Here is a 26,860-nt window from a genome sequence, read left to right as displayed (position 1 = left end):
ATGGTGTCTCTGGTTAAACAATGCCAAAAAAGAAAAACCAAGCATTTACTCAAGAAGAAGAAGAGTTTATTTATTATTTATTTATTATTCAAATTTCTATATCACCCCTCACAACAAGTCGTCTTGGGGCTGTTCACAATATAAAACCAATAAAATATAATATAAATCCCATGAAACCCCCTTAAATATACAATAGTTTAAAAAGCCAAAAGACAAGCAGCGGCATATTTTTCCAACCCACTATCCAGCCAGGTCAGCATGATGATCCAATCATCCTGTCCATCCAGGGTCGGATCATACACATTGGGTGGGGGGATGTCAATTCCGGTCACCACCCTGGCCTCAACCAAATGCCTGGTGGAAGAAGAGCTCCATCTTGCTCCCTGAAAAATGTTCCCTGACAACACTGTAACAAGCAGGCATCTTCATGTATCACATCATCCATCCCGTGTGGTGTAGATACGAGTGGTGGTCTCTAATCCGGAGAGCCAGTTTTGATTTCCTACTCCTCCACATGCAGCCAGCTGGGTGACCTTGGGCTCCCCACAGCACTGATAAAGCTGTTCCGAATGAGCAGTAAAATCAGGGCTCTCTCAGCCTCACCCACCTCACAGGGTGTCTGTTGTGGGGAGAGGAAAGGGAAGGCAATTGTAAGCCACTTTGAGCCTCCTTCGGGTAGGGAAAAGCGGCATATAAGAACCAACTCTTCTTCTTCTGATACCCTGTGAGGTAGGTGGAACTGACAGAACTGCTCTCTGAGAAAAGCTCTAACAGAACTGTGACTGGCCTAAGGTCACTCAGCTAGCTGCATGTGGAGAAGTAGGAAATCAAAACTGGCTCTCCGGATTAGAGACCACCACTCGTATCTACACCACACTGGATGGATGATGTGATACATGAAGATGACTGCTTGTTGCAGTGTTGTCAGGGAACATTTTTCCACCTCCTTTGAAACATATTTTTTCATATCCAGTGCAGCATCTTTATGTGCTGAAATGTATCTCCACAGATGTATTTGAATAGTTTGACTGAGAATACTTATCTGTATTTACACAGATTCAGTTGAGTAGCTGAGTTGGTGTGAATCAACAGAACAAAGTTTGAAGCTGGTGGCATCTTTAAGACCAAAGTAGTTTGAGTCTGAGTATCAGCTTTTGCATGTCTGGGTCTTTAGGAAGCTGTTCAGCTACAGGAAGTTTAGGACAATGGTTAAAAGATTGAGCTGTGATCCAAGGGTTCTCTGATGCAAATAAAACTTGGTTCAGTAGGTATCCAGATGCTCTTACAAAATTCCACACCTGCTGTAAGATGCCTGTTGCCTAGGGCAGCTCTGATAATAAGAAATATGCTGCCTCTGAATATGAAGTTGCATTTGCCACCTGTCATGGTGAAGGGCCACAGGGTATTGCAGATTTATAGAATTCTTTTTAAGGCAATAAAAGACACAGAGGGGGGATTTAAACCTTAAATCTTAAACCTTTTTATTGCATGCTGAAAATTAGAGGGCTTTTTCTCCCTATGTTTTCTATGAAGACTAAGATATATCATGGGCTCCTATCATGGCTACCCCCATCTCATTTGTCATTCAGTACCTCCCACTCAAATTGATAAGTGGCATGCACATTTACCTAGTCAGTTGTATTTTTATCCTCTTCACAGCATATAACTCTAAGGCAAAGGGACCAGAGTTTATATGGTTAAAGAGCAACATAGCTCTGATGTGCACTGGATGGGCACCAGTCTAAGAAGTACCTCCCAACAGTTCATTGTCCTTAGGCTGAAATACACGAATAGCCAAGGTGCTAGTGCTGCCTAGCTCCAGGTGGGTCCTGAAGATACAACCCATCCCCAGATGATATAGATCACCTCCCTTGTAGGAAATGGCTACTTAGATGGCAGATGCTATAGCATCACTTCCCTGCTGAGCTTTTTCCCCTCCCTACATTCCACCCTCCGCAGCACAGCCCTCAGATCCCCAGGAATTTCTGAGCTCAGCACTGGCAACCTTACTTGGTGCAGACAATCCAGAGAAACACCCACTGCAATCAAAGTATGCCCAGGACCATGAAGAAAAGGTTAAATGAGACAATAGAAGGGAAAATTTCATCCAGGTCTCAGGAGACTTGAACCAACTATAAGTTTATTACTGCAACACAACTGTGCCCTGAGCTGTGTAGCCCAGGCTAGCCTAATCTCATCCCATCTTGGAAGCTAAGCAGGGTTGGCCTTGGCCAATAGTTGGATGGGAGTCCTGCAAGGAATACCCAGGCCATGCCACAGAGGCAAGCAATGGCAAACTATCTCTGAATGTCTCTTGCTTTGAAAACCTCAGGTGGTTGCCATAATTGGCTTGATGACTTGATGACACTATCCAACACCACAATGGTGTACAGTCAGTAAAATAAATAAAGCAATGAATGCATGTTGTAAGTGGCAAACAGGACCACAGCAGCAGACTCAGCCCCTGGCTATGTGCGTTTATCTGAATGTACACAGAGATCTTGTGTGCATACAGAGTTGCAACATGATTATAAAGCAGGACAGTGCTATGGAGATTCACATGTATGTATACATAGGACCAAAGCAGACATTCAAATAAATGCAAACAGCTCAGGGGGAGACCTGATCCAGTGGTTCTGACAGCTCCATATGAGCAAACTATTCTGAATGAAGGGCTCGGAAGAGCCATCACAAATCCAAAGATAGCTTTTTATGCTGCAACCCTCAGCACAGTCATTTAAAAATAAGCCTAAGTAAATTGTGTGTGTGTGAGAATTGTGTTTGCGAGTTCCACTGATGTCAGTAGCATTTGGCCTGAATTTCAAAAGGATTCTTTAAAAGGTACACACATTAGTGCCTTTGAAAATGTCTTGGCCTATTTAGGGATATGATTACTTGCAGCATTGTTAGGAAAGGATTGAAAGGCAGATAATTGTGGGAAGGACATCAGAGCCTTGTTTGAGGAAAAAACATGACTCTCAAGCGGATTCCAATAGCAAGAAGCAGCTTAGATCACCTTTCAGACCAATCATTTTGGGAGACCGGGTGTGGGGAGGGAACTAATCCTCCTTCCGAAGGAGTAACACTACCTGCATATCTAGTCAGCTGGTGGCCAGAGTTCAATCCTGCCCACTATGTCCTAAACATCTCCAACTCAGCAGTTGCTTCTTAATGCAAAAACATTCTCTCAATACAGAGAGCCAGTTTGGTGTAGTGGTTAGGAGTGCGGACTTCTAATCTGGCATGCCGGGTTCGATTCTGCACTCCCCCACATGCAGCCAGCTGGGTGACCTTGGTCTCACCTTGGCACTGATAAAACTGTTCTGACTGAGCAGTGATAACAGGGCTCTCTCAGCCTCACCCACCACACAGGGTGCCTGTTGTGGGGAGAGGAAAGGGAAGGCGAATGTAAGCCGCTTTGAGCCTCCTTTGGGTAGGGAAAAGCATCATATAAGAACCAACTCTTCTTCTTCTTCTTCTTCTTCTTCTTCTTCTTCTTCTTCTTCTTCTTCTTCTTCTTCTTCTTCTTCTTCTTCTTCTTCTTCTTCTTCTACACAGCCCAGTTTTTGGAGACATAAGACTACCTTATACTTGACCCTTGTCTGGTTTGACTCTGTCTCCAGTATTAATCCGGATTGCTACTTTGGAGTTTCCCATGCCACAGCTTGGTGTAGTGCTTAAGAGTGGTGGCCTCTAACCTGGAGAGCCAGGTTTGATTCCTGACTCCTCCACATACAGCCAGCTGGGTGACCTTGGGCTAGTCACAGGGTGTCTGTTGTAGGGTAAGGAAGGGGAGGCTATTGTAAGCCACTTGGAGGGTCATTCATGTAGTACAAAACAAAGTACAAAACCCCACCTTTTCTTCTCTTCAGTTATCCCTGGAAATATGTTCTTGGTGCTAGTGGGTTGTTGTGTCCCAGAACCTTGCTAGTTTCAACAAAGTCATACTGAGACCTTTGGAAGTTTAAAAGTAACTTGTGTCCCCAGCTTTAATTCTGTCTCCTTTGCTAATACTGCATTTGTATCAGGGATACATTCCTGGTGACTTGGTTTAAACAAGACTGGGCACTTGCAATGCAGCCTGGGCCACTTCTTTTTGACCTCCAGCACCATGTTTAAATCAGGTTAAGATTCATCCTACAATGATGAATAAAGGGTCAGCTAGAGCAGGGGTAGTCAACCTGTGGTCCTCCAGATGTCCATGGACTACAATTCCCATGAGCTCCTGTGAGTGTTTGCTGGCAGGGGCTCATGGGAATTGTAGTCCATGAACATTTGGAGGACCACAGGTTGACTCCCCCTGAGCTAGAGCATAGAGAGGGTGCTCAGCAGCTGCACTCCTCTTTGGTGTCTCAGAACCCTTACGGTACAATCTCCAGATGAAGGTTTGGCCACCTAGCAATCTGAGAAATGGCAATAGGAAATATAGCATTGTATAAAATGCAATGTAAGGGGGGGGGGTTAATGGGATATTGTGTTTTTATGTTTTATTTGGTTTTAACAATGTGGCCCACCACGAGGTGGCTTGCCGTGGATGGCGGGATATAAATTGAATAAACAAAAAAACAATAAAAAAGAAGCCAAAACAGCTAATTAAAAAGATGCTGCTCTAATAAGAAGAAATCTTTTCCTCACATCTCCACCAAGGTTTCATTCACATATGCAACAGGTAAAGACCGTCAGCTGTGATACAATAAAAGAAAAAATGTCTGGTGATGGTGAAGTGATTTAATGTTCAAAATATCAAAATGTTCAAAGCAATTTCAAAACGGATTCCCAGGTATATTCCGTTTTCGCTTCCTTCATCAGTGAATCTTTAATATAGTAATCTCAGGCTTTTCTAATGATTGTTGGAAATAATATTGTTGGAAATAACTTAATTTCTTGGGTATATAATTCAATCCTAAAATGGTAGCATAAATTCATATTTGTAGGGGTCTACTAATATCAGTATGTGTATTACCTCTATAGCAGAGTTTTCAAGTTCATTTTTTCCATGCCTGGTTTGCTGCAAGGTTCAGGATTGCCATATTCAAATTCTCCCAATCTGGCCAGCATAACAGGATTGTTTTCTGGTTGCTTTATCTGCTTGTGGTAACTGCCACAAAGGACAGGGGAAGGGTTTTTTTTAAAAGCTGAAGTTAACGGCCATTCTTTCAGAAGAACTTTGTGGTTGGTTACATGCTGTTGAGCATAATCTATCCAGCACTTTTAAAAGTTAACTGTTTTAATAGTGTCACACTCAGTCTTCAGGCTCCCTTGCACCAATCCAGCACCCTGCCCAGAAGGCTGCTTGCATTCTCTATTAATTATTATTCTTCCACTTAGAATCATAGAATCATAGAGTTGGAAGGGGCCATACAGGTCATCTAGTCCAACCCCCTGCTCAACGCAGGATTAGCCCTAAGCATCCTAAAGCATCCAAGAAAAGTGTGTATCCAACCTTTGCTTGAAGACTTCCAGTGAGGGGGAGCTCACCACCTCCTTAGGCAGCCTATTCCACTGCTGAACTACTCTGACTGTGAAAAACTTTTTCCTGATATCTAGCCTATATCGTTGTACTTGAAGTTTAAACCCATTACTGCGTGTCCTCTCCTCTGCAGCCAGCAGAAACAGCATCCTGCCCTCCTCCAAGTGACAACCTTTCAAATACTTAAAGAGGGCTATCATGTCCCCTCTCAACCTCCTTTTCTCCAGGCTGAACATTCCCAAGTCCCTCAACCTATCTTCATAGGGCTTGGTCCCTTGGCCCCAGATCATCTTCGTCGCTCTCCTCTGTACCCTTTCAATTTTATCTACGTCCTTCTTGAAGTGAGGCCTCCAGAACTGCACACAGTACTCCAGGTGTGGTCTGACCAGTGCCGTATACAATGGGACTATGACATCTTGTGATTTTGATGTGATGCCTCTGTTGATACAGCCCAAAATGGCATTTGCCTTTTTTACCGCTGCATCACACTGCCTGCTCATGTTTAGTTTACAATCCACAAGTACCCCAAGGTCTCGTTCACACACAGTGCTACCTAGAAGCGTATCCCCCATCCAGTAGGCATGCTTTTCATTTTTCTGACCCAGATGCAGAACTTTACACTTATCTTTATTGAATTGCATCTTGTTCTCATTTGCCCATTTTTCCATTGTGTTCAGATCTCGTTGAACTCTGTCTCTATCTTCCGGAGTATTTGCCAGTCCTCCCAATTTGGTGTCATCTGCAAACTTGATGAGTAGTCCCTCCACCCCCTCATCTAGATCATTAATAAATATGTTAAAAAGCACCGGGCCAAGCACCGAGCCCTGAGGTACCCCGCTACTCACCTCTCTCCAGTCTGATGAAACACCATTGACAACAACTCTTTGAGTGCGGTTCTCTAACCAATTCCCTATCCACCTAACTATCTGAAAATCCAGATTGCAGTCCTTCAACTTATCCATCAGAACATCATGGGGAACCTTGTCAAAAGCTTTACTAAAATCCAAGTAAATGACATCAACCGAATTTCCCCGATCCAGCAAACCTGTTACTTGGTCAAAAAAAGAAACTAGGTTGGTCTGGCAGGACCTGTTGGAGACAAATCCATGCTGACGGACCTGTTGGAGACAAATCCATGCTGACACTTGTATGCGACCCAGCCTCAGAGGGCTCAGGCGGCTCACAACAGTTACAAATTACATAAAATCACATGGAACCAATAAATTCATCAGTCTTAAAAATTATTGGCATTAAAAACAAGTCTCAAGGTTTCAGACAAGCAGCCTCAAGTTTTCAGACAGGGAGGCATAAAGTGAATCCATATCTTTAGTGGTAGATGTTAAGTAATGAGGCCAGAATTTTGATGTTATTTCTTGGCCTCAATGATTGGTCTGGCGGTACAACTCCATCTTAAGGCCTCAGCTCTGAAAAGAAGAAAAATCTAAGGCTCATCCCTATCCTCCTCTCCTGCAATTGGCTCCTCCAGTGCCTGGGATCAAGACCAGACTGTCCTTGTTGATCTTCCTCTACGTTTAAATACCAACCTAGAGAGGAGGCTGGTCCATTCACTGCTCCCTGGCTCTGACTAGAGACCCTGCCTTTCACCTAAACAGATCTATACCCTTCTAAGTCAATTGAAGTCTGCTTTGGATTGCACAGTGTAGTGGTTAAAGTGTCAGACTAGGATCTGGATAAACCCAGCCTTGAAGCCTCACTCTGCCTAGGAAGCATGCTGGGTGACCTTGGGCCAGGTACACAGCCTAACCAACCTCGGAGGCTGTTGTATGGATAACGTGGAAAACCATGCCTGCTGTCTGGGGGATCCCCATCAAGGACCACGTTGGCATATAAAGAAAGAAAGAAAGAAAGAAAGAAAGAAAGAAAGAAAGAAAGAAAGAAAGAAAGAGAGAGAGAAAGAGAGAGAGAAAGAAAGAAAGAAAGAAAGAAAGAAAGAAAGAAAGAAAGAAAGAAAGAAAAGCAGCTTCTCAATTTTTATAATGATCCTAATTTTTCCCTAAGTGTTCATGTCCCAATTGAGATATAAATCTGTTTTTAACAACCTAAACCTATTCGATGCTTATCAGTGCTGAAGCTGCAGCCCTTTAACTTGGAGCCCTAGAGTTTTTCCTCTTCCAATATTTATTTAGATGATAGTTTCAGATTTATATTTTCTTGAAACATGTGCAATGGTACAGTACTTAGGAGCAGGTCATAGGGCTTATAGACTGTTGAATATGTGACAAGGAGGCTGTAAAAAATCTGGTCAGATGAAGTTAATTAACGGTAAATGAAGGACAGCTGTTTTTTATGTGCAGAGCACATCTTTGATCTGCTCTACCCTTCAAGACCTCGGTGGACAAGGTAGTTAAATACAAACTAGGAGGCCTGCTTTAAAGACCTTCAGGCCCTCAGGGGCAAGGAGTGACAGTCCAGGCAGCCATAAGCTGTTGGCTTTATTCATTAGAGAACTTTAAACATGTCAAAAAACACACCTCAGAATTAACCCCCCTGCTCTTGGATCAGCCCAAGCACTGAAGATTACACCAGCTTTGGGACATATGAGTGGCTGTCTTATGAAGGCAATTTTTGGAAAATATACAGGCAAAGTGATGTCTACATGGACTTATACTTCACATTTTCATTCTAAGGATATTAGATCAATGTGCCCTTGTAAAATGTGTAACTGAGTATTGACCTCGGGGATGCTTTTGGGCATGTATTTAAGAAAACAGTACTTCCTTCTCTATGACATAAGGTAAAAAGGGTGCATCCCCATTAGATGACAAGAGTCTGCAAGGCCTTTTGAAGAATTTATGCAGGATGCTAATAACAAATTCTACTTTATTGCAACTGACTCTCAAATTCTTGTAAATTGCAGTTATTATTTTATAATTGCAGTTGCTCATTTTTTAATGAAAAATATTACCATCCTAGTTATGGGTTATAAAAATATAATTGCTCTATATTATATAATTAAAGACAATGAATCATGGTTATGATTAATAACTGTTATTATTAATTTCACCTATTATTTGCAAAGAAACCCCAAACCTTCACTTGTCCTACTTGACATGAAGCTGGTGCCTTCCTTTGTGTTTCTTATAATTGAAGGCAATGGGGTTAGAATAGTGCAATTCAACAAGCAGCATTAAATAGTCAGGTATTTATATGTTAAAATGACGACAAATGGATTTTGTGCCCTCTTATGTTTACAGTATAGAGCCTCTTGTGGCGCAGAGTGGTAATGCAGCAGACATACAGTTTGAAAGCTCTGCCCATGAGGCTGGGAGTTCAATCCCAGCAGCCAGCTCAAGGTTGACTCAGCCTTCCATTCTTCCGAGGTGGGTAAAACGAGTACCCAGCTTGCTGGGGGGTCAACGGTAATGACTGGGGAAGGCACTGGCAAACCACCCCGTATTGAGTCTGCCATGAAAACGCTGGAGGGCGTCACCCCAAGGGTCAGACATGACCTGGTGCTTGCACAGGGGATACCTTTACCTATGTTTACAGTTGAAGTATAAAATTAGTATAAAATATGAAAATATGAATTTTGATACAGTTGCCTGCTTTCCTATCATGGGAGAGAAAGAGGGGGCTTATAAAAATAGTCCATTGTGGTTGGCTGGTAGGTTGGTTGTTGGCTAGATCTTTATGTTCTCTGGGGGATATAGTGGGAGAGGCGGTCCTTGCTATCATTTTTGACATAGACCAGATTTCTCAAGAAAGGCACCACTTGGTATTAGATTTTCATCTGATGAATCTGGAACATTGCAGTGAAATGTAGGCACAACTGGATTGTCAGTAGTACAGAAGAAAACAATTAATATCACTTTTAAAACTAAATTCTGTCATGCTGTTAATTGCTATTTTTGATGATTTATTGATCCAATTATACATTCCCATCCCAACCTACCTCAAAGGGTTGCAGTAAGGATAATGGAGGAAATAAGGATATATGCCACTTTGGGTCCCCACTGGGGAGAGAAGCAGAGTATAAATGAGATATATAAATAAATATTCAGTGGGTGAGTTCACAACCCTGGTTATTTCTCATTAAAAATGCTAGACATACAGGCAGAAGTAGATTGTTAATTATTAATTATTTCGCAGGTGAATTCATGAGGTTGGTTGGAACATATTCTCATCTCCCAAAAGTTTATAGCAGGGGTAATCAAACTGCGGCCCTCCAGATGTCCATGGACAAGCAAATGCTGGCAGGGGCTCATGGGAATTGTAGTCCATGGACATCTGGAGGGCCACAGTTTGATTACCCCTGGTCTATAGCCTCTCTTTGGAACTCTGTACGAAATTGTTTTACATGATAGGGTCTTTGTGCTTTTTAAAATAGATCTTTGTTACTCTTATTCCCATTTTTGTATGGTGAATTTAGGATATGATCTATTGAGTTTCCCAGGGCCATTCTGGAATCCATGGCTAAGTTGGAATATGAACTCAGTCCAAGTTGGCCACACGTATTTTGGCACCTAAGGAAATAAGTAAAAAATAGTACCACCTCCTTCACCGCTCTGGACTAAGGCCTTTTTTGTTTCAGTGACACATAGATATGGCAATTAGTAGCAGGATGATGGACATTCACTATGGAAGCTTCTGCCAATTGCTTCATGGTAAGGTCAGCATTGCCAAGTCCAACATTCTGTCTGCTGAATGAGAGTAAAATAAATAATACTGCCTTTTGGCAGTTGACTTCTGCTCACTTTGTGCTGGCTTTGGATCTTGGCAGCTGTTGTGCTAATAGACAGAGCATGTGTTTACCATCTCAACTCACAATAACGTAATTTGTGCTCCTCACAACTCTGAGAAGGAGAGGAATTGAATGGAACCAAGTCAAGCTGGCCAACTGCCAACTTATGGCCCACCTGTGATCAGCAAGTAGACCAAATGAAATTGTCTCATTTTTAAAATAATTCATGGCACAGATACTTGACTCCCTAAAGATTTTAGGCAAAGAAAAATGGCAAACTTGCAAAAAGTGTCTTTGCTTTCATCCAATGAAGTGCTTGAAGTTTTGAGACATTCCACATGCTAATGAATCACCAGGAAAACAACTTCCACTCAACTTCTTTTAAATGCTTTAGTGAACTTTTCAAAACCTTTATTAAACAATATCATTGTTTGATCTATGATAGGTATGTTGTATTTTGCTCTTTCTTAAATAATACCGATTGGCTTGTTTGAACCTGTCACTTAGAATATCTGTAGCTGCTTATATGGCCTTTCCTGTAGAAAAATACAATAGACCCAACCTTTGTAAAATAAATCTAGCATAAGTCATAGCCAATTATCAAGAATATTGAACTTAATGATTGTTCATTTAAATTTCCAGATCAGCTGATCAAAGGGAGCCTATTTAATGGCAGGCAGAACACAACAGTCACTTTTCTGAAATCATTCCTGCAACGTTAAAATCTATTATCTTCAGCCTCAGTTGATAATACCCTAATGATGGCTAGAACATCAGAGACAAAATTAACATAGGAATAATTTACTCTTCTTACTATAATGTATGGGGCAGACTGCCCAAGCTGACGGTGACAGAGCTTTGGGGCAAATCCCCGATTATGCCTGATGTCATTGGCATCCCGGGCGCCGCCAAGCCCTGGCCCAACCCAGGCCCTCAGAAGGCCTGTGGTAAGGGAATGCAAATTCTTCTGCATTCCCAGAGTTGCTGCAAATGCTGGCAAGGGCAAGGTTGGGCTGGCCTCATGCATAATCCTCCCCTGACCTACGGTGTCCCTGCAGGGATGCCTCTCACCCCTGTCAGCTCTGCGGAACCGTGGAGCTGAATGGGGCATCCCCCACCACCACTGTGGTGGGAGGGCAGCATGCCAATGAGTGGTGAGGCCACATGCCCCCTGCCCCCCCCCCCCACTGCTCCCCCCACCGCTGCTGCACTGGAGCGCACCCAGTGCTTTTGGCCCTGCATCCCATGTGCGCAGCCATTACATGGGGCAAATGGCATATGCTGGGGTAGCCCTCCCCATGTGTATGCAGGGAATGGTGGGGCATCCCACCCCACTGCAATGGAATGGCAGCAGCCTGGCATGGCTGCCACCATGTATAAGCAGTCACAGAAGTTCTAGGAAGTACTACAAAAGCAAAAAAAGTATAACGTTCAGTATAATGCATAATAACGTGGCAGAATATTAGTAATGTGTCAAATTCATGTTGGGAGGGGGGGCTTGGATTATGAGCATGCCTGTTTTCACTTTTGTATGTGGTGCTTAAAGAGCTTTGGTAACTCTGTCTAGTTTCTATTGGTTATTCACTGCTATAGGTAGTTAGGACTGTCACTGCTAGATCTTCAAAATTTGAGTCCAGTGGCACCTTTAAGACCAACAAAGATTTATTCAAGGCATGAGGTTTCATATGCGTGCACTTCCTCTGACAGTGGATCAAGGATAATAAGAGTATATAGATATAAGGAGATATAATTTTCTTTCTCCTTCTGTCTTACTCTTATGATCCCTGTTCCATTGTCTGAGGAAGTGTGCATGCACACGAAAGCTCATGCCTTGAATAAATCTTTGTGGGTCTTAAAAGTGGACTCTGTACTACTTTAGACTAACATGGCTATCCACTTCTAGATCTTGGTCTTTTTCAGTTGCCGCTCCTATTTTATGGACTAGCCTTCCTGAAGTTGTTAGGAAAACTCCACATTGTTGAGATGCCACAAGTTATATAAGACAGAATTATCTAGGATAGCAATCCCCAACCTGTGGGCCGTGGACCACATGTGGTCCTTTGACTAATTGGAGATGAGCCCCGAAGGACGCCTTCTCCCCCCCCCCCAGCCCTTTACAACACACTTCGGGTGTCCTTGTCTCCCATTACTCCCAGATGGGACTATCTCGTTGCAGAGAAACAAGCTCAGGGTTTCCATTGATTTGTCATTGTCATGAGTTAAAATTTCCATGAAAATAAAATGTTCCTTATGTTCATTGTTGTGGCGTGTCTATAGCTTATTTTGAAGGGATGTTTAAACATTACCATAGCGACCAGAGAGCGCTAGGGCAGTGGTTGAGAGTAGAGGAGTAAACAACCCCCCCCCACCGGGCCTCAGTAAAAGGCGTTGAGTGGTCCCCGGTGATAAAAAGGTTGGGGACCACTGATCTAGGAGAGCATTTGAAACTGCCAAACATAATGTTGAATTCTATATATGTACTAGTTTTTATAGATTTCAAACTGTATATTTTTGGATTATATTTTTGTATAAATTTCACAAGTAAATTTAGTAGCCATCTGAATTATATATATGTGTATGTGTGTGTGTAAAAAGGTAAAGGTATCCCCTGTGCAAGCACCGGGTCATGTCTGACCCTTGGGGTGACGCCCTCTAGCGTTTTCATGGCAGACTCAGTATGGGGTGGTTTGCCAGTGCCTTCCCCAGTCATATCCATTTACCCCCCCAGCAAGCTGGGCACTCATTTTACCGACCTCGGACGGATGGAAGGCTGAGTCAGCCTTGAGCCGGCTGCCGGAATCGAACTCCCAGCCTCATGGGCAGAGCTTTCAGACTGCATATCTGCTCCCTTACCACTCTGCTCCACAAGAGGCTCTTGTGTGTGTGTGTATGTATATACTATATATATATATATACACACACATACACACGCATATTATACATACACACACACACACAAATATATATGTATGTAAGTATAATTTATACATATATAGTTGATATCTTTTTTATTAATTGTGTTTACATGTTTTTAATGTATTATGGCCAGGCTCCAAATCAAAAGCAGTTATGCAACCTCATGGGAAGGAGTTCTGCCAATATTCCCTTGGCTGCCTTCCTTCACCCGGTATTACATGCCAGCAACCTTCTGAAGTGCAGGGAGATCTAGCAGGAAAATTCCCAGTGTATGTATAGAATTCCACACATAGTATATTTTAAAATGTGTTTAATTTGACAAATGCTGTAATTTACAGAAGACAAGATTGGCATAAAACATACAAGAGAGGTATCAAGCATTTACCAAATGTTGTTTGGTGTTGCCTAGAAGATGTATTCACAAATTGTTAAATGCAAACACCATTCCATGTCAACTAAAAAAAAAAATCAAACATTTTTCCTGCCAATGGCCAATGAATGTCAGATATCATTGGATATCAAATAGTAATGTTGATTATCCACTTACTATATTATCCCCTTTGGGGAATATTTGAGATCAAAGTTTGTATAGGTGGCCACATTTGTTTCTGCTCCACAATAAATGGTTGGATTTCGCCAAGCATTTTTTTTAAAGCAATCTACTAAAATCTAAGAGCTTTTATGAGCTGGCACAATGGCTGGAATACAACCCATTAGAGGTTTAGTTTTTTTAGGAACTATAATGTGGGCTTAATTGCAGCACCTTTTATTTATTTGAATATTTATATCCCACCTTTCTTTGGGGTTCAAGGTGGTTTATGATACTAGTTTAAAACACCTTCAGTTAAAATAAAAAATAAAAGCAATCCCCAAATCTCTCCCCTATCTCCCTTTAAAAGATGCCTACCATTCAAACCACATCAAAACATCTGGCAGTTCTTGCACTCCTCCTTTAAAAAAATATTAATCTAATAATATATAATCCAACAAAAGCTTTATAAAAATTAAAAGATAGAAAAGTTGAAGAAACATAAAGAAGCTTCCAATTTTCTCTCTGGCAAAAACATGTACAATTATGAACTTACAGAAGCACGGATCTGCATAGCCAAGTCTAGGTAATGAGAATTTGTGAATTGTATAATGGATAGAAGGTGCTCCTGGATATTATGCTAACATACGTTTCATACAGCAAGGCATGCCTCATGAGCACCCCCATCCTCTTAACTGGATCTGAAAAAGTCAGTGCCACTCCATCTAGGACAGGTGGATTCAGTCCTCTCGGATATCAGTCTTCTCAATGAGCATTACCTCTGCCTTGTCTGTATTTAACTGCAGTTTGTTCGGTCTTAGTCATTTTGCATCGAGTTTGTTCTCTAAACTGTGCTCCTTTTAAACAGCAAAAGTTTTCATTTCGCTTCAGGCATTTGTCTTGTCAAATGACATTCTTTTGGCAACAAATATGCTGATTTTGAGAGGAACAGTTAAAAAAAGCTTTATTTTTCATAAATCAAAACTAAAAAAAGATTAGTTCAATTTGTATTCAGTGGTTTCAAAATCAGCTGCATTTTTTTTGCAAGGGAAAGCAAGGTTCGTAGCATAATATTTATTATCATTTTGCATATTCTGGCAGCATGTGTTCGAAGGCCAAAACAAATATGTACAGTTCCAACTATATAGTATACAGTGCCTGACATGTGTTTCTTTCTATGAGGAAATTTCCATTGTGTTTTGTTTCCTCTGTGACTATCTTATTCCAGGAAAATGAGCAAAGCATGTTGAGAAAGGTGAATGATGCTTTCTGCACTAAGGGGGCTTGTTGCCAGAGAATGCATACATCATACTTCCCAGCCACTCTTTTTAAAGTGATGAAACAGCCTATAGAATTCCTAATATCTGATATTATATGTTGCATTAAATATATCCATCCCAGCTAAAACTATTAGGAAGCATGTAGAAGCCAAGAATGCACATGTTGTCACTTTCTTCCTCCTTTAATGTAATATTTTACTTCCTTTGCCGGTGGATGTTAGTGCCAAATGGAAGTCCACAAAGCAACTAACAGAAAATGAAATTCTATTAAAACGTTAAAACAAAATACACAGTAAAACAGCCAAGTTTCATGTACACTACTGAGGTTTTCCTGCTAGTGTCAATGGCATCCTTTCTCAACTTTTTTCACTGTCGTGCAGAATACGGTTGGGAAGCATATCTATGTACATGCCCACTTAGGGCTCTTCCCCTTACCACCCCCTCCAGGCCCATCCTTGGCCATTTTGGGAGTGGGGATCGGGTCCACATGATCATACATGGTCATCTCACCCAATTAATGTCTAACAATTTTTTAAAAAATATATTAAAAAATTAATTAACTCCTGTGCATTTGGGAAACCCTTCCTGAACTGTCAAGACACCCCAGGGTTTCATGAAAACCTGGCTGACAAATCCTGGTCTATGGAATGGTTTGTACTTGGAATTCTTTAATCACTGTAACTTTGATAATGGCACTCAGCTGTGTCTGGTTTTCAGGCAGTGATTCTAAGTAGTCTCATTGAAGATGAAGCAAGGCTCATGTCAGGTTTAGATCCTCCCTATCTGAACAACTTCTGCTTCCCATAAAGATCTGGATAGTTTTACTACAGGCATCATTCATATTCTTTTAGTTGGTCAACCACAATTTCCCTTTTTCCAGTTTTCCCACATTGGACTTCCTGATCCATGGTGGGTCAAGACCACCCATGTGAATTCCTGGATGTTTAGTTATGTTTTATTTCCCTGCTGTTCTGTATTAAAAATTACTCTAAGCAGCCACTTTGTAATTTAACTATTTGAAGATGCTGCTGACTTCATATTTATAGTAAGAGGAGAGAATAGAAGGTGAGCTGATTCTGTCATGGCCTAAATGGGATGAATATTAAGCCCCATCTAGTCTGTTAGTTGTCTGGAAAAATGCATTAAGGAACTGTGTCACAAGACAAAAAGTGGTTGCTGAATATTTCAGGGTTTAACAATTAGGAACAATGAATCTGCTGTCACATATACCTTTTTAATCCCTTCTTAATCTACTGGTCTGTGGAAAGCAAGTTGGATGGTGCTAAAACCATCTTGGTTATGTACAAATCCCTAATTCCCTTCGATTAAGGGGAGTTAAACAGTGCGACACACGAATGGCGTGTGGCCACTGAGTTGTAAATTTATTTTCAGCAAGTAGACTAGGATACAATTTTAAGGCTAAACATTCAAAGCTTATGTTCCCTGGCAAGACCTGTGACATGGTAGCCTATTCGGTCCATTAATTATGCTTAGATTGATTCAAACTTTGTAAAATGTGTTTGCAAAGCTGACATGCCTTAAGTGAACAAGGCATTGCACTTTTTCGTGTTGTGCTCTGCATCTCAGATAGCCAGCAGTGCAGTAGACCCTCTTACTTTGGGGGCCGTCATTGAAGTAGCATGCTACAGCCATTAGCATGACTATTACTATGGGTGGGGGGAATGCACTGCGTGTTTTATCTGTTCCACCATTTCCTGCATAACTTGTTTCTTTTTCTTTTTACTTTCTTTCTTTTTCTTTTTTTTTTTTGACAGGGTCCTGTACAGATCTGTGTATAAATTCTTGGTTATTATGCAGAGAGTGCTGCCTTGGGAAATCAACTAACTAGGCAAACCTACTGTATAATTAAATGATGAGAACAAAGGCAAGATTTTTATCCTTTAAGAAACATTGAAAGCTAATAGAATCTCAAAGTTCCCAAAACATATTTCTTGCCAATGGAAGTGGAATTCATCTGATTCATTTGCTGGAAAAATGCCTGCATTAAAAATGGTCTTGAAGGGCTATGACTCAAAACTAGTGCTGTGTCAGATTTTCATAGGGAAGGTTTTTGATGTAAAGAAAGCAATTCTGAGAGGTGCAACCCCCCCCCCCCCCCAAAAAAAAAAACCACACAAAAGCTCCTACCTTAATTGTCATTCATATTTTCCATACTTGTTGGTAGCCACAATATGCCACCGGGTCATCGTTACTTTAGGTTTCTTCTTCACTGCATGATAGAATCATACAGGGATCACACAGTGAACATGAAGAGGCCAAGCACCATATGTCCAACTGGATTTTCCTATGGGCTGACTAGACAAAGCCCTCTCTTTGCCTTCACACTGAAGATGGTTGGAGACACGTGACCAATGGTGTCCAGATATTAGAGGTCACCATTCCATTGCCGTGTAAGCATTCTAATTTCCTTTGGATCTGCTTATTTTAGGGGGGCTTATGGTACAGTCCAGAATTACACCTTTCTAAGCTCATTGAGTTGTCAGTTTAGAAGGCTGGCCTAATCTTATCTGATTTTGGAACCTGAGTAAGGTCAGCTGTGGTTAGTATTTGGATGGGAGACCAACAGGGAAGTCTAGGATTGCTGTGCAATAGAATGCAATGGCAAAGCACCTCTGTTAGTCTCTTGACTTGAAAATCCCTTGGGGTCAGTAAAAGTAATTTGTGACTTAATGGTACTTTATAACCACATAGTCATGATAGCTTTGGTTGGATTGCAGGCCTTCAGAACACATGGTACATCTATCTCAGCACTTCCCAACTATGCATAGCACACAGACAGGATGCTACAACTCACCTGTGTCTCCTGCAAGTCTCCATACCTTACCTCCTGTGGTAATAGTACATTATAGTTGGTATGGTGAGAGAAAAGTCTTTTGTATATTCTGAATACACTATAGTAGTAACATGTGAAGCTACTACATGCATATAACTTTGATGATGTTAGCCATTCAGTCGAGTCCAACTCATGGAGATCCTATGGTACAACTGAATGGTTGATTACAAAGGTCAATGAAGAATACACCTTTACTTATGCAGTTAACATAATTAAACATCTTTACCTGAATTTATCTGGTAGTATATGGCTGGCTACAGCTCTTGAGCAATAATCAAATACTCTGCACTGGGGTTGTTGTTATCATCACCAGCAACATCAACAACTATATAAAGAAGAAGAAGAAAAGAGATGGGTGTTTTATACCCTGCTTTTGACTACCTAAAGAAGTATCAAAGTGGTTTGTAATAATGTTTCCTTCCTCTCCCTACAACAGACACTCTGTGAGGTAGGTGGTGCTCAGAGAGTTCCCAGAGAACTGCCTTGTGAGAACCACTTTAAGAGAACTTTGACTATTCTAAGGTCACCCAGATGGCTGCATGTACAGGAGTCATAGAATCATAGAGTTGGAAGGGTCCTTACAGGCCATCTAGTCCAATCCCCTGCTCAATGCAGAATCAGCCTAAAGCATCCAGAAAGTGCTTGAAGAACCCAGTTCTCCAGATTAGATTGCAGTGCTCTTAATCACTACACCATGCTGTATACAGACAGTAAAATTCCCATACAGACAATGCTAGTCATAAAGTGTATCAGCCAATAGATCGCTTAAGGTTCTAAAATTGTGAACAAGAAATATTGGCTAGAGGATATACCTCTAACAAAATTGTAGTTTCATTATCTGTATGCAGATTTTTTAAAGCCTTGGCTACAACTAGGTTACCATTGTGCATTAGTGTGGCAACCCAAAAGGCATGCTGAATCATGCACCTAGAGATTTGATGTGAGGCCTTGAGACAGTAGCCCCTGGGACAAAGAGGAGGAGGAGGAAGATATGGGGAGTTGCAACAGCAAGCAACTCAGGGGAGGAGGTGACAGTGAGTGAAGAGACGGTGATCTCAATAAGGGGAGGAAGGTGACAGGGACACTAACACTGAACACATGAAGTTTCCTTATACAGACTGAGACCATTTGTCTTTCAAGGTCAGTACTATCAACTCTGTATGGCAGTGGCCTTCAGTATCTCAGGCAGAAGTCCTTCATGTCCTTTTATCTGGGCATGCTGAAGATTGAAACAGGGACCTTCTGCAAGCAAAACCGATGTTCTGCTGTTGAGCCATGGCCCTATTCCTAAACGTTCTTAGTGAGGACCTGAGGCTGAGAAATAGTGGCTGAAATGAAAATAGAAATGGAGACCTCTATACTATAACGTTTTGTTTCAGAAATAGGACCTGGAGAATATAAGGAGAATATGCTCGCCTTTGGCTTACGTTGTTCCCTTCGCTGAACATGCTTTCTGCTGGAACATTTTATACCTCATTTATCATAGTGATCAAATGTATTTACCAGGCCTCTCTTCTCTATCATCTTACAGGTCTTGTAGAAATTTGCTTGATGCATCCCCTCGATGTGGTGAAAACCAGGTAAGGTTCTGCTTCAACAAGTTTTATTGACACTGGAAGATATCCAAATTGGAAGCTGTCAGAACTTAAAACGCTAGAACTTGTCCTGGTAAGATAACTTCTCCCTTTAATGGCATTTATATTTACTTACTGTTTTTCATCGCATTTGACAGACAGAATTTGAATGGCATGATGCATTTCTGCTTGGAGGTCAACTGGAGGTGCTAAATACTTTTTTATAAAAATGTATTCTTCATGTGACAATCTAAGATCTTCTTCCATTAAAATGGGGGAAAGCACAGGATAATTTTTTCTCTCTCTGCCATATTTATCATCTGAAGTAATGTTTTCACTTGCAACTGGAAATGTCATATTGCCTTAGAAATTGATGGAGAATGTGATTCAAACAGCCAGTTTTGTTTTTAAAAGTGAGTGGAAATAAGGGTTCTTTGAAACTGTATTTGCACAAGCAGGTTCAGGGTGGTTTCATGCTAGCTACCCTTTGGACATGTTCACTGACTTTTGAACATACATTTGTGGGAGGACAAGTACCACCTGCTTGTTCGGTTTGTAAAAACAGTAACCTAAGAATTCCATTGAATTATTAGTCATAATAATAATGCTATAGGTTATTTTGTTGACAAGTGAGATATTTTAGATCATATTCCTAAAGAACAGATTATCACGCAGACACCATTACAGCTAAGAGATAGGTACAACTATGGAATGCTACAGTGTCCCTCCATCCCCGGCATTTTGCATAGCTTTTAGGAATTTTACACACTGTCATTCCTCCATGGAGCTCAGAGAAGCACAGGTATCTATTATTTATCATATGGCAGAGTTATACACAGGTAGCATATATAATAATATAAAATATGTAGCCAGGCAGGTCCAACAGTTATGCACACAGATTGGACAATCCTCTAAATACTAATATCTAAGTTTTCGATCCACTCCATCGCAGCTGAGGAGAGTACAAAGAGCTCTGTCACATCAGCCTGGAAAGCATGGCATTCTGTTCAGCCTGGAGAAAAGGAGGTTGGGAGAGAACATGATTGCTCTCTTTAAGTATTTGAAAAGTTGTCACTTGGAGGATCAGGGCAGGAAGTGGTCCCTGTTTGTAGCAGAGGACAGATCTGTAGTAATGGCTTTAAACTATGTCTAGAATGGTACCGGCTAGATATCAGGAAAATATTTCCGTCAGAGTAGTTCAGCAATGGAATCATCTGCCTAAGGAAGTGGCAGGCTCCCCTTCATTGATGGTCTTTAAGCAGCGGCTGGATAGATACTTATCATGGATGCTTTAGGCCAGGGGTAGTCAGACTGTAGCCCTCCAGATGTCCATGGACTACAAGCCCCTGCCGGCAAATGCTGGCAGGGGCTCATGGGAATTGTAGTCCATGGACATCTGGAGGGCCGCAGTTTGACTACCCCTGCTTTAGGCTGGTCCTGTATTGAGCAGAGGGTTGGATTATGTGGCCTGTATGGCCTCTTCCAACTCCATGACTCTGTGATTCTATTATTCTAAGCTCATGAATGCCCAATCGTCACTCTACCACAATCACTCCTCTCGTACTCAGATTATAAACAACTTGGGTTAATTAAAATATTACCTATGACCTATAAGATGCAATGCTATCCAAAATAGAGTGGTGATGGATGGAAATACATACATGCATCTGCTCCAGAAATGATCTTAAAAAAATAGAAAATCAATTGGATACTTGGTGAGGACCTTTGATGGAACCACTGTCCAACAAGCAGACCTATTGTCCATTGCAGACCTATTGTGTTTGTGTGTGGAGCCATTTTGGAGCCCATGTACCTGGACCTTTGTATAAAACCATTTGTCCCCACTAATAAATATTATTTATTGGACACCATGGATTTTTAAAATTACATTCAGAAAGTAAACCTACATAATATGAAATGTTGTTTGTAACTATGAATGCAGTATCACTATGCACCAATATTCCACAGTATGAGGCCTTATCTGTTTTTGGAATGGAGGGATAATTTTAATCCACCCACTTCTTTCCTGTGCTGTACTGCAGAATTTTGTCTAAAAAGGATTCCCTCCCCCCCACAATTTCAACACCTCTTCTTTTAGCAAGTCTTCAGTACTGCCATGGGCTGCAAATTTGCCCTGGAATTGGCAAATCGGTTTATGGAGATTGCACAAAAGCCCCTGTCGCTCCCTCCTCCTCCAAGAAAACAATTTGTTGATCAATGTGATTTACTGCATAAGGACAATATACTCACAGACATAGGATAATAAAATGAGAAGGAAGACATTTTTATAGTAAAAGAGAATGTTAGTGAGAGTTTAATGGACACGAAGGGAGCCCCTGTGTCATTAAAATGACATTGATTTGCAGAAGGGCATGCGGAAAACCATTTTGTTTGTTGGCAAATTCAAAATTCAAATTAATTAACCAAATTAATTGGTCAAATTAATTACCAAGGAGTGTTGGCATGGTGGAGGGATAGGAGCCAAAACCATAGTCAGCTGACTACAACAATTCACTGAACTAGCTATTGCAATTGAGCCTGCCCCGGTTCCAAACAGGAATGAAGAGCTCATTGCTGCTGGCACTCCTAGCCAGGGAGTGTCCACCCAGGATGCTGCAGTCGGCGCAAACCTCCTGCGGAACTATCCCTGGCCACATGTTCCTGTGAACCTCTGCCTTCCCAATGGAGTTGGTACTTGCTCGCAGGCCCTTAGCTTCTTATTAAAGCCCCCTATTTGGAGGAGTTTGCCAGGCTCCTTCCCCTGCCTCCCTGCAAACTGTGATAAGGTGCGGGCCCTGAGGGATCTTCCATCTTTCCACAGGGCCTGCAAAATGGAGCTCTTCCATCAGGTTGTCGGTTGAGGCTGGGCGAAATGGAAAATCAGGGCTCCCCCCACAGGATCGGAGCAACAGCAGCGAATGTCAACAGTGCCCTCTTTCTCCCTCCCCTCCAGTGTGTTTCGGAGCTGGGCTAGTTATTTATTGTTTTTAATGTTTTTCTGCCACAAATTTGTTTTGTGTTGTTGTATTATGCATGGGGTTTTTATAGAGGTTTTTATTAGGGCTATATTGTAACTCGCCTTGAGCCTATGGGGAAGGGGCATGTAATAAATGCAACAACAACAATAATAATAATAAAAATAATAATACATTTTTCATAGCAACTGAACATTGACAGCTGGGCCAAACAACCGGCCAAACACTTAAAGGGAGGGTGAGTGGGATGCTACTTTGGTGCGTCACCCAGCAGAAAGGAGGCTGGAGCAGCCATGTGTCACAGTCCAGCCTCCCAATGGCCTCAGCATGCCCACCCAGTCTGTGCCTGCAGACAGCCTCCCCTCATTTTTACCTGCGCCATTTGTTCCCACCCACACTTCTGCCACTTTTTATAATTGAAAGTAGAAAAAAAATTCTATCCAGGTTTTCTCACAGGTATATATTCTCTGGTAGAAATCACATGAAAGGTAGGTGTGTGTGTGTGTGTATAAAGTGTGTGTGTATAAAGTTTACAGGTATAAAGTTTTTAAAGGCATAGAGGTCACTTCACATATTACATTTCTAACGCAAGTCAGAAATAGTCTGAGACAAAAACCTGAGACAGTTAAGTATTTTTAGTCCCATGAATTTCTGTCCTAAGAAAACTAGGCATGTATTTAACTTTGGTTGGGTAGCATTCAGTGTGTGATGTGTTCCTCAAATTAATCTTCACTGGGATTTTATCTTGTGCCCTTGAGAAAGGATTAGATGATGGGATGTGTTCATGCAGTCTAGCTCTGACAAGGCATGTTTTCAGAAACTTATCATGCTACGTGTATTTGTGGGGGGATTAATGAAAACATTGGAGAAGAGGAAATCCAAGCTGAGATTTCTTTACATCTTATTGAAGTTTTTGCGGTTCTTTGACAATATTTTTGCAAATATCTTTGCAGTATGTTTGCTGCATTCAATCATTTCCCGCTATTCTTTCAGTGCTATGATTTATCCCCAGGAAGTCCTGAAAAAGAGGTAATGTGCACATATGGCCTAAATATAACATAGCATAACTGCTTCCTGCTAAACGTTCATTTGTAACAACTATCTATTTCCTTGAATGCAGGGCCACCTAAGATCACTGATCAGAGAGATGTAGCCCACAAATATGATTGTGTTTTTATATGTCCTCAGTTTAATTCCCTAGACTAAACTCGCAAGAATGCATTAGTCAGTTCATTTAGTTATTGAACTCTCAATTCAACATGAAATGCCATCTTCAGTAAAAGAACTCTAGGAGATCCCTGATACGTTTCTTATTCACAGTGAAATTCTTATTTTGGGCATCATCATCCCTAAATAATGCTGATTTTGAACAGTTAAAAGTCCCATTGGTTTCAGTGGAAGAACTAAACACAAGTATAACTTTGGCTGGTTAGTGCCTCCCCTCTTCTTGTACAGATTCTGGTTCTCTTCCAGTGGAGTGTGTACAATGCGTATTTCAGTGGTATCAGGGAAATAATACATCTCCAAACAACACTCAGAAATGTGGACACACTAACAAAGTGACAGGGGGGAGGAATGAACCAGAAAAAATAAAGCAAAATAAACCTGTAAATATTTGCATACATTTTATGTATGTATGTAGCTGCTCCAGGTGCTGAGGGAGAAAAAGAAGCCAGTCCCCACTAGTCAGTTCCTTACAAAGGGTGCCTAACCTGGCCCTTCCCCTTGCCCTCCCCTTCCTGTGTGACTTCAGCGGATGCCAGGCCTGGGAGTCCAAGACTCCCTTCCAGGTCCTTCCCCTCCCCCACTGCTGCAAAGGCACTGGGCCTTTTCGCACGGGGATCTTTGTTGCAAATTGTTTGCGGAAGGAAAAATCGCCATTTAAAATAGTGGAATTCGTCGTTTTGCACACCTGGCTTTGTAGTGGAATCAGTTGCGTTTTTTAGCGTTTCCCACAGGCTTCCGGTCTCGGCAGAAATCGCTAGAAAGGAAGCGCTATTGCCAAGCTCGTCCCGCCCCTGGCCGTCAAGCAGCCAATGGGCAGCCGTTAGCATGCTCCCAAACAGCCCCTTTCCCTTTAAGAAAGGTTTTTTAAAAAAAAAACAGACCCATAGCAACGAATCTGTGTAGATTCTTTGCTATGGAGAGACCCATCCAGCTGCCTAATGTGAGCTGTCGTTTGATTGTATGATCGTTTGCACGCTGGCTCGAGTGATAAAAAAAAATTCCCCCCCCCCCTTCTCACGGGCTCGATTTTCGGCTGAATTTATGTGTAAAAAATAAAGGGACTTTATTCCAGCAAACGGGCTTTTAAGTGGTTTGTGCTTAGTGACTAAAGGTGAAGGAATGAAGCCAGGGAAGCCTCTAAACAGAAAGAGGCTCGCCGGTGCGTTTATCCCCGCTCGCTCCGAGAAAAAAAAATGGCGATCGCTTCGCCGGAAGTTTGGAGGAGAGAGCCAGGGGGAGGGGCTTTGAAGAACCAGCAACAATGGTAACGCACAGGTCTTTAGCGCTAGTGTTGCAGATTGGTTGCAGGAGTGTATCGCTATCCGGAGGGTGAATCCACTTTTCTGGATTTCCCTGAAAGCGCTAAAACGAAGCGCTTATTGCTGATCGGTTTCAGGAGTGTTGCAGATTGTCTACGACGTCGTGGGTAATGCCAAATTAGTAGCGTTTTCAATTAGCAACCATTGTGCTATTTTTAAGCCGTGGGAAATGGCCCACTGATTCTTGGGGGCTCTTATTTATTCCTTTCCCTTTGCTATCAGAGAACCGTCTCACAGTGGGTTACAGCCAGAAGAACATAAAACCCCACATAAAAGATAAAAATATTAAAAACTGACGACAGCCAAGTGGCAAAAAATTGGTTACAGCATGACAACCTTTCTTGTGCGTCTGCTGTCTCATACTTAAAGAGCAAACCAAGATAAAAAATATTTCAGTCACACAATTGTGTCAAGATACACAAATAGAGAGTACACAGGTTTTCTGTAAAGCATGTAGGGCACCCATTTCAGTATGACTCAGCCATAAATATCACATGAAGGGTAGGTAAGTATTTTGTATTTTGGGAAAGTTTTGATGTCTTGCATTATCCAGATTTCACAGCTTGCTACTGCCTGTTAGCTAAAACAACACTCTAGGTCAAAAATCTTTTGGACTCTAAGAAACATAGGCATGACTGAGTGTATTTCATGGCAAAGGTCTTTTTCTAGTAAAAGATTAATCTCTCATTTCTACTGGCTATTCTTTTCCAGCTTGTTCTTGAGTCTAATTTCTGATGTTTTGGTCTTATTAGGGTAGCTCAATTTCCTACATGTGTTTCTGATTTCTTTCCATCTGCTGTTTTGTAAATGCTCTTTCCTTTTATATCATTAATTTCACTTTGATTCTTTGTGTTTTTCTGTTTTAGTAAGCAGTGGTGAAATCTACTTTTAAAAAATCCCCTTTGTTCAAATTTAAGGTAGGCATAAGTATCTGGTGTTTTCTTTGTTTCTAGCGTTACCTGCATTCTCAATAATATCCTATTTTGCTGTTCTAGTTGGATCAGTTTATGTAGCAAGGACAATTTATACACCCTAAGCCAAGTCTCAAGGATTTTCATTGTTGTTGGGTCTTCATTTTGTGTCATTGTGATCCATTAGGAATGTCTTTAATTGGCCTTCTGTTTTTAACACTTATAATTCGGTGCCGAATTGCTATCGGTGTTTTCTGACACATGTTTGTTTCCAGATTTATATAATAGGAATTTGTAAGGCTAAGAGTAATTGGACTGTGGAAGAGTTCCAAGGTTCTATCATTTGTTTTACTTCAGTTTAGAATCTGTTACACTTCATCCTGAAACTATGGATTAATATTTCCATCTAAAGAATTCATTCCAATTTAATTCGTATCCCCAACTGAAGAATGCAATTGCTGTGCAAATTCACTTGATGAATTAGTCCAAGATATTCCTTCTGATTATATAGAGATAGTGCCAAAGATATTTGATCTGTGATCCTTTGAAATGAAAAGAAAAACTCTTCTCATAGAATCTATATTTGTAATGGAGGGAGAGATGCCATAAAGAAGAGCCGATCTGAGTATTCATTTTGATCGGTATTCTCTTAAGTCATTGGTTCTCAAGAGGCGGACCGGGATCTGGAATTGAGTCATGCCACATTCCCAGGTAGGGTGCAAGGCTAGGAATAAGGAAGAGGAGCAGTTTGCTGAGAAAGTAGTATAATAGTCAAAATGGTCCTGAAATACAATCTTTTTCTCTGTAGTTCACTGTATTTATAAACCCTAAATATTTTCATATATAATATTTTCATGTATTAACTAATTCAGTGTTAACTGGAGACTGCTGCATTTCATATCAGAGAGGAAACAGAATGGAATTATTTACATGTGGGTTCTGAAAAGTTTAGAAATAACTCCCAAAAATACAAGTAGGTTCACTATAAAAAGTTTAAGAACACCATTGTAGGACAAGCAAATGAACCAAATTATTAATGTCCAGAATATGTTTTGGGCTATGTGCCTTCAAGTCATTTCCCACTTGTAACAACCCTATCATTA

At 41.3% G+C, this 26,860-nt stretch overlaps 1 protein-coding gene across 4 annotated transcripts in view; it reads left to right on the top strand.

The window, feature by feature from the left end:
• Nucleotides 1-26,860, top strand: part of SLC25A21 (solute carrier family 25 member 21) — a 365,160-nt gene that overhangs the window by 183,462 nt on the left and 154,838 nt on the right. For all 4 annotated transcript variants that reach the window (XM_077323153.1, XM_077323150.1, XM_077323151.1 and 1 more), the window contains one exon: nt 19,283-19,331. In XM_077323153.1, coding sequence (XP_077179268.1) covers nt 19,283-19,331 — 49 coding nt within the window. The remainder of the gene's footprint in view (nt 1-19,282; nt 19,332-26,860) is intronic.

Source organism: Paroedura picta, chromosome 2, assembly GCF_049243985.1.
Source record: "Paroedura picta isolate Pp20150507F chromosome 2, Ppicta_v3.0, whole genome shotgun sequence".
Classification (NCBI taxonomy): Eukaryota; Metazoa; Chordata; class Lepidosauria; order Squamata; family Gekkonidae; genus Paroedura; species Paroedura picta.
This window is presented reverse-complemented; position numbering and strand designations above follow the sequence as displayed.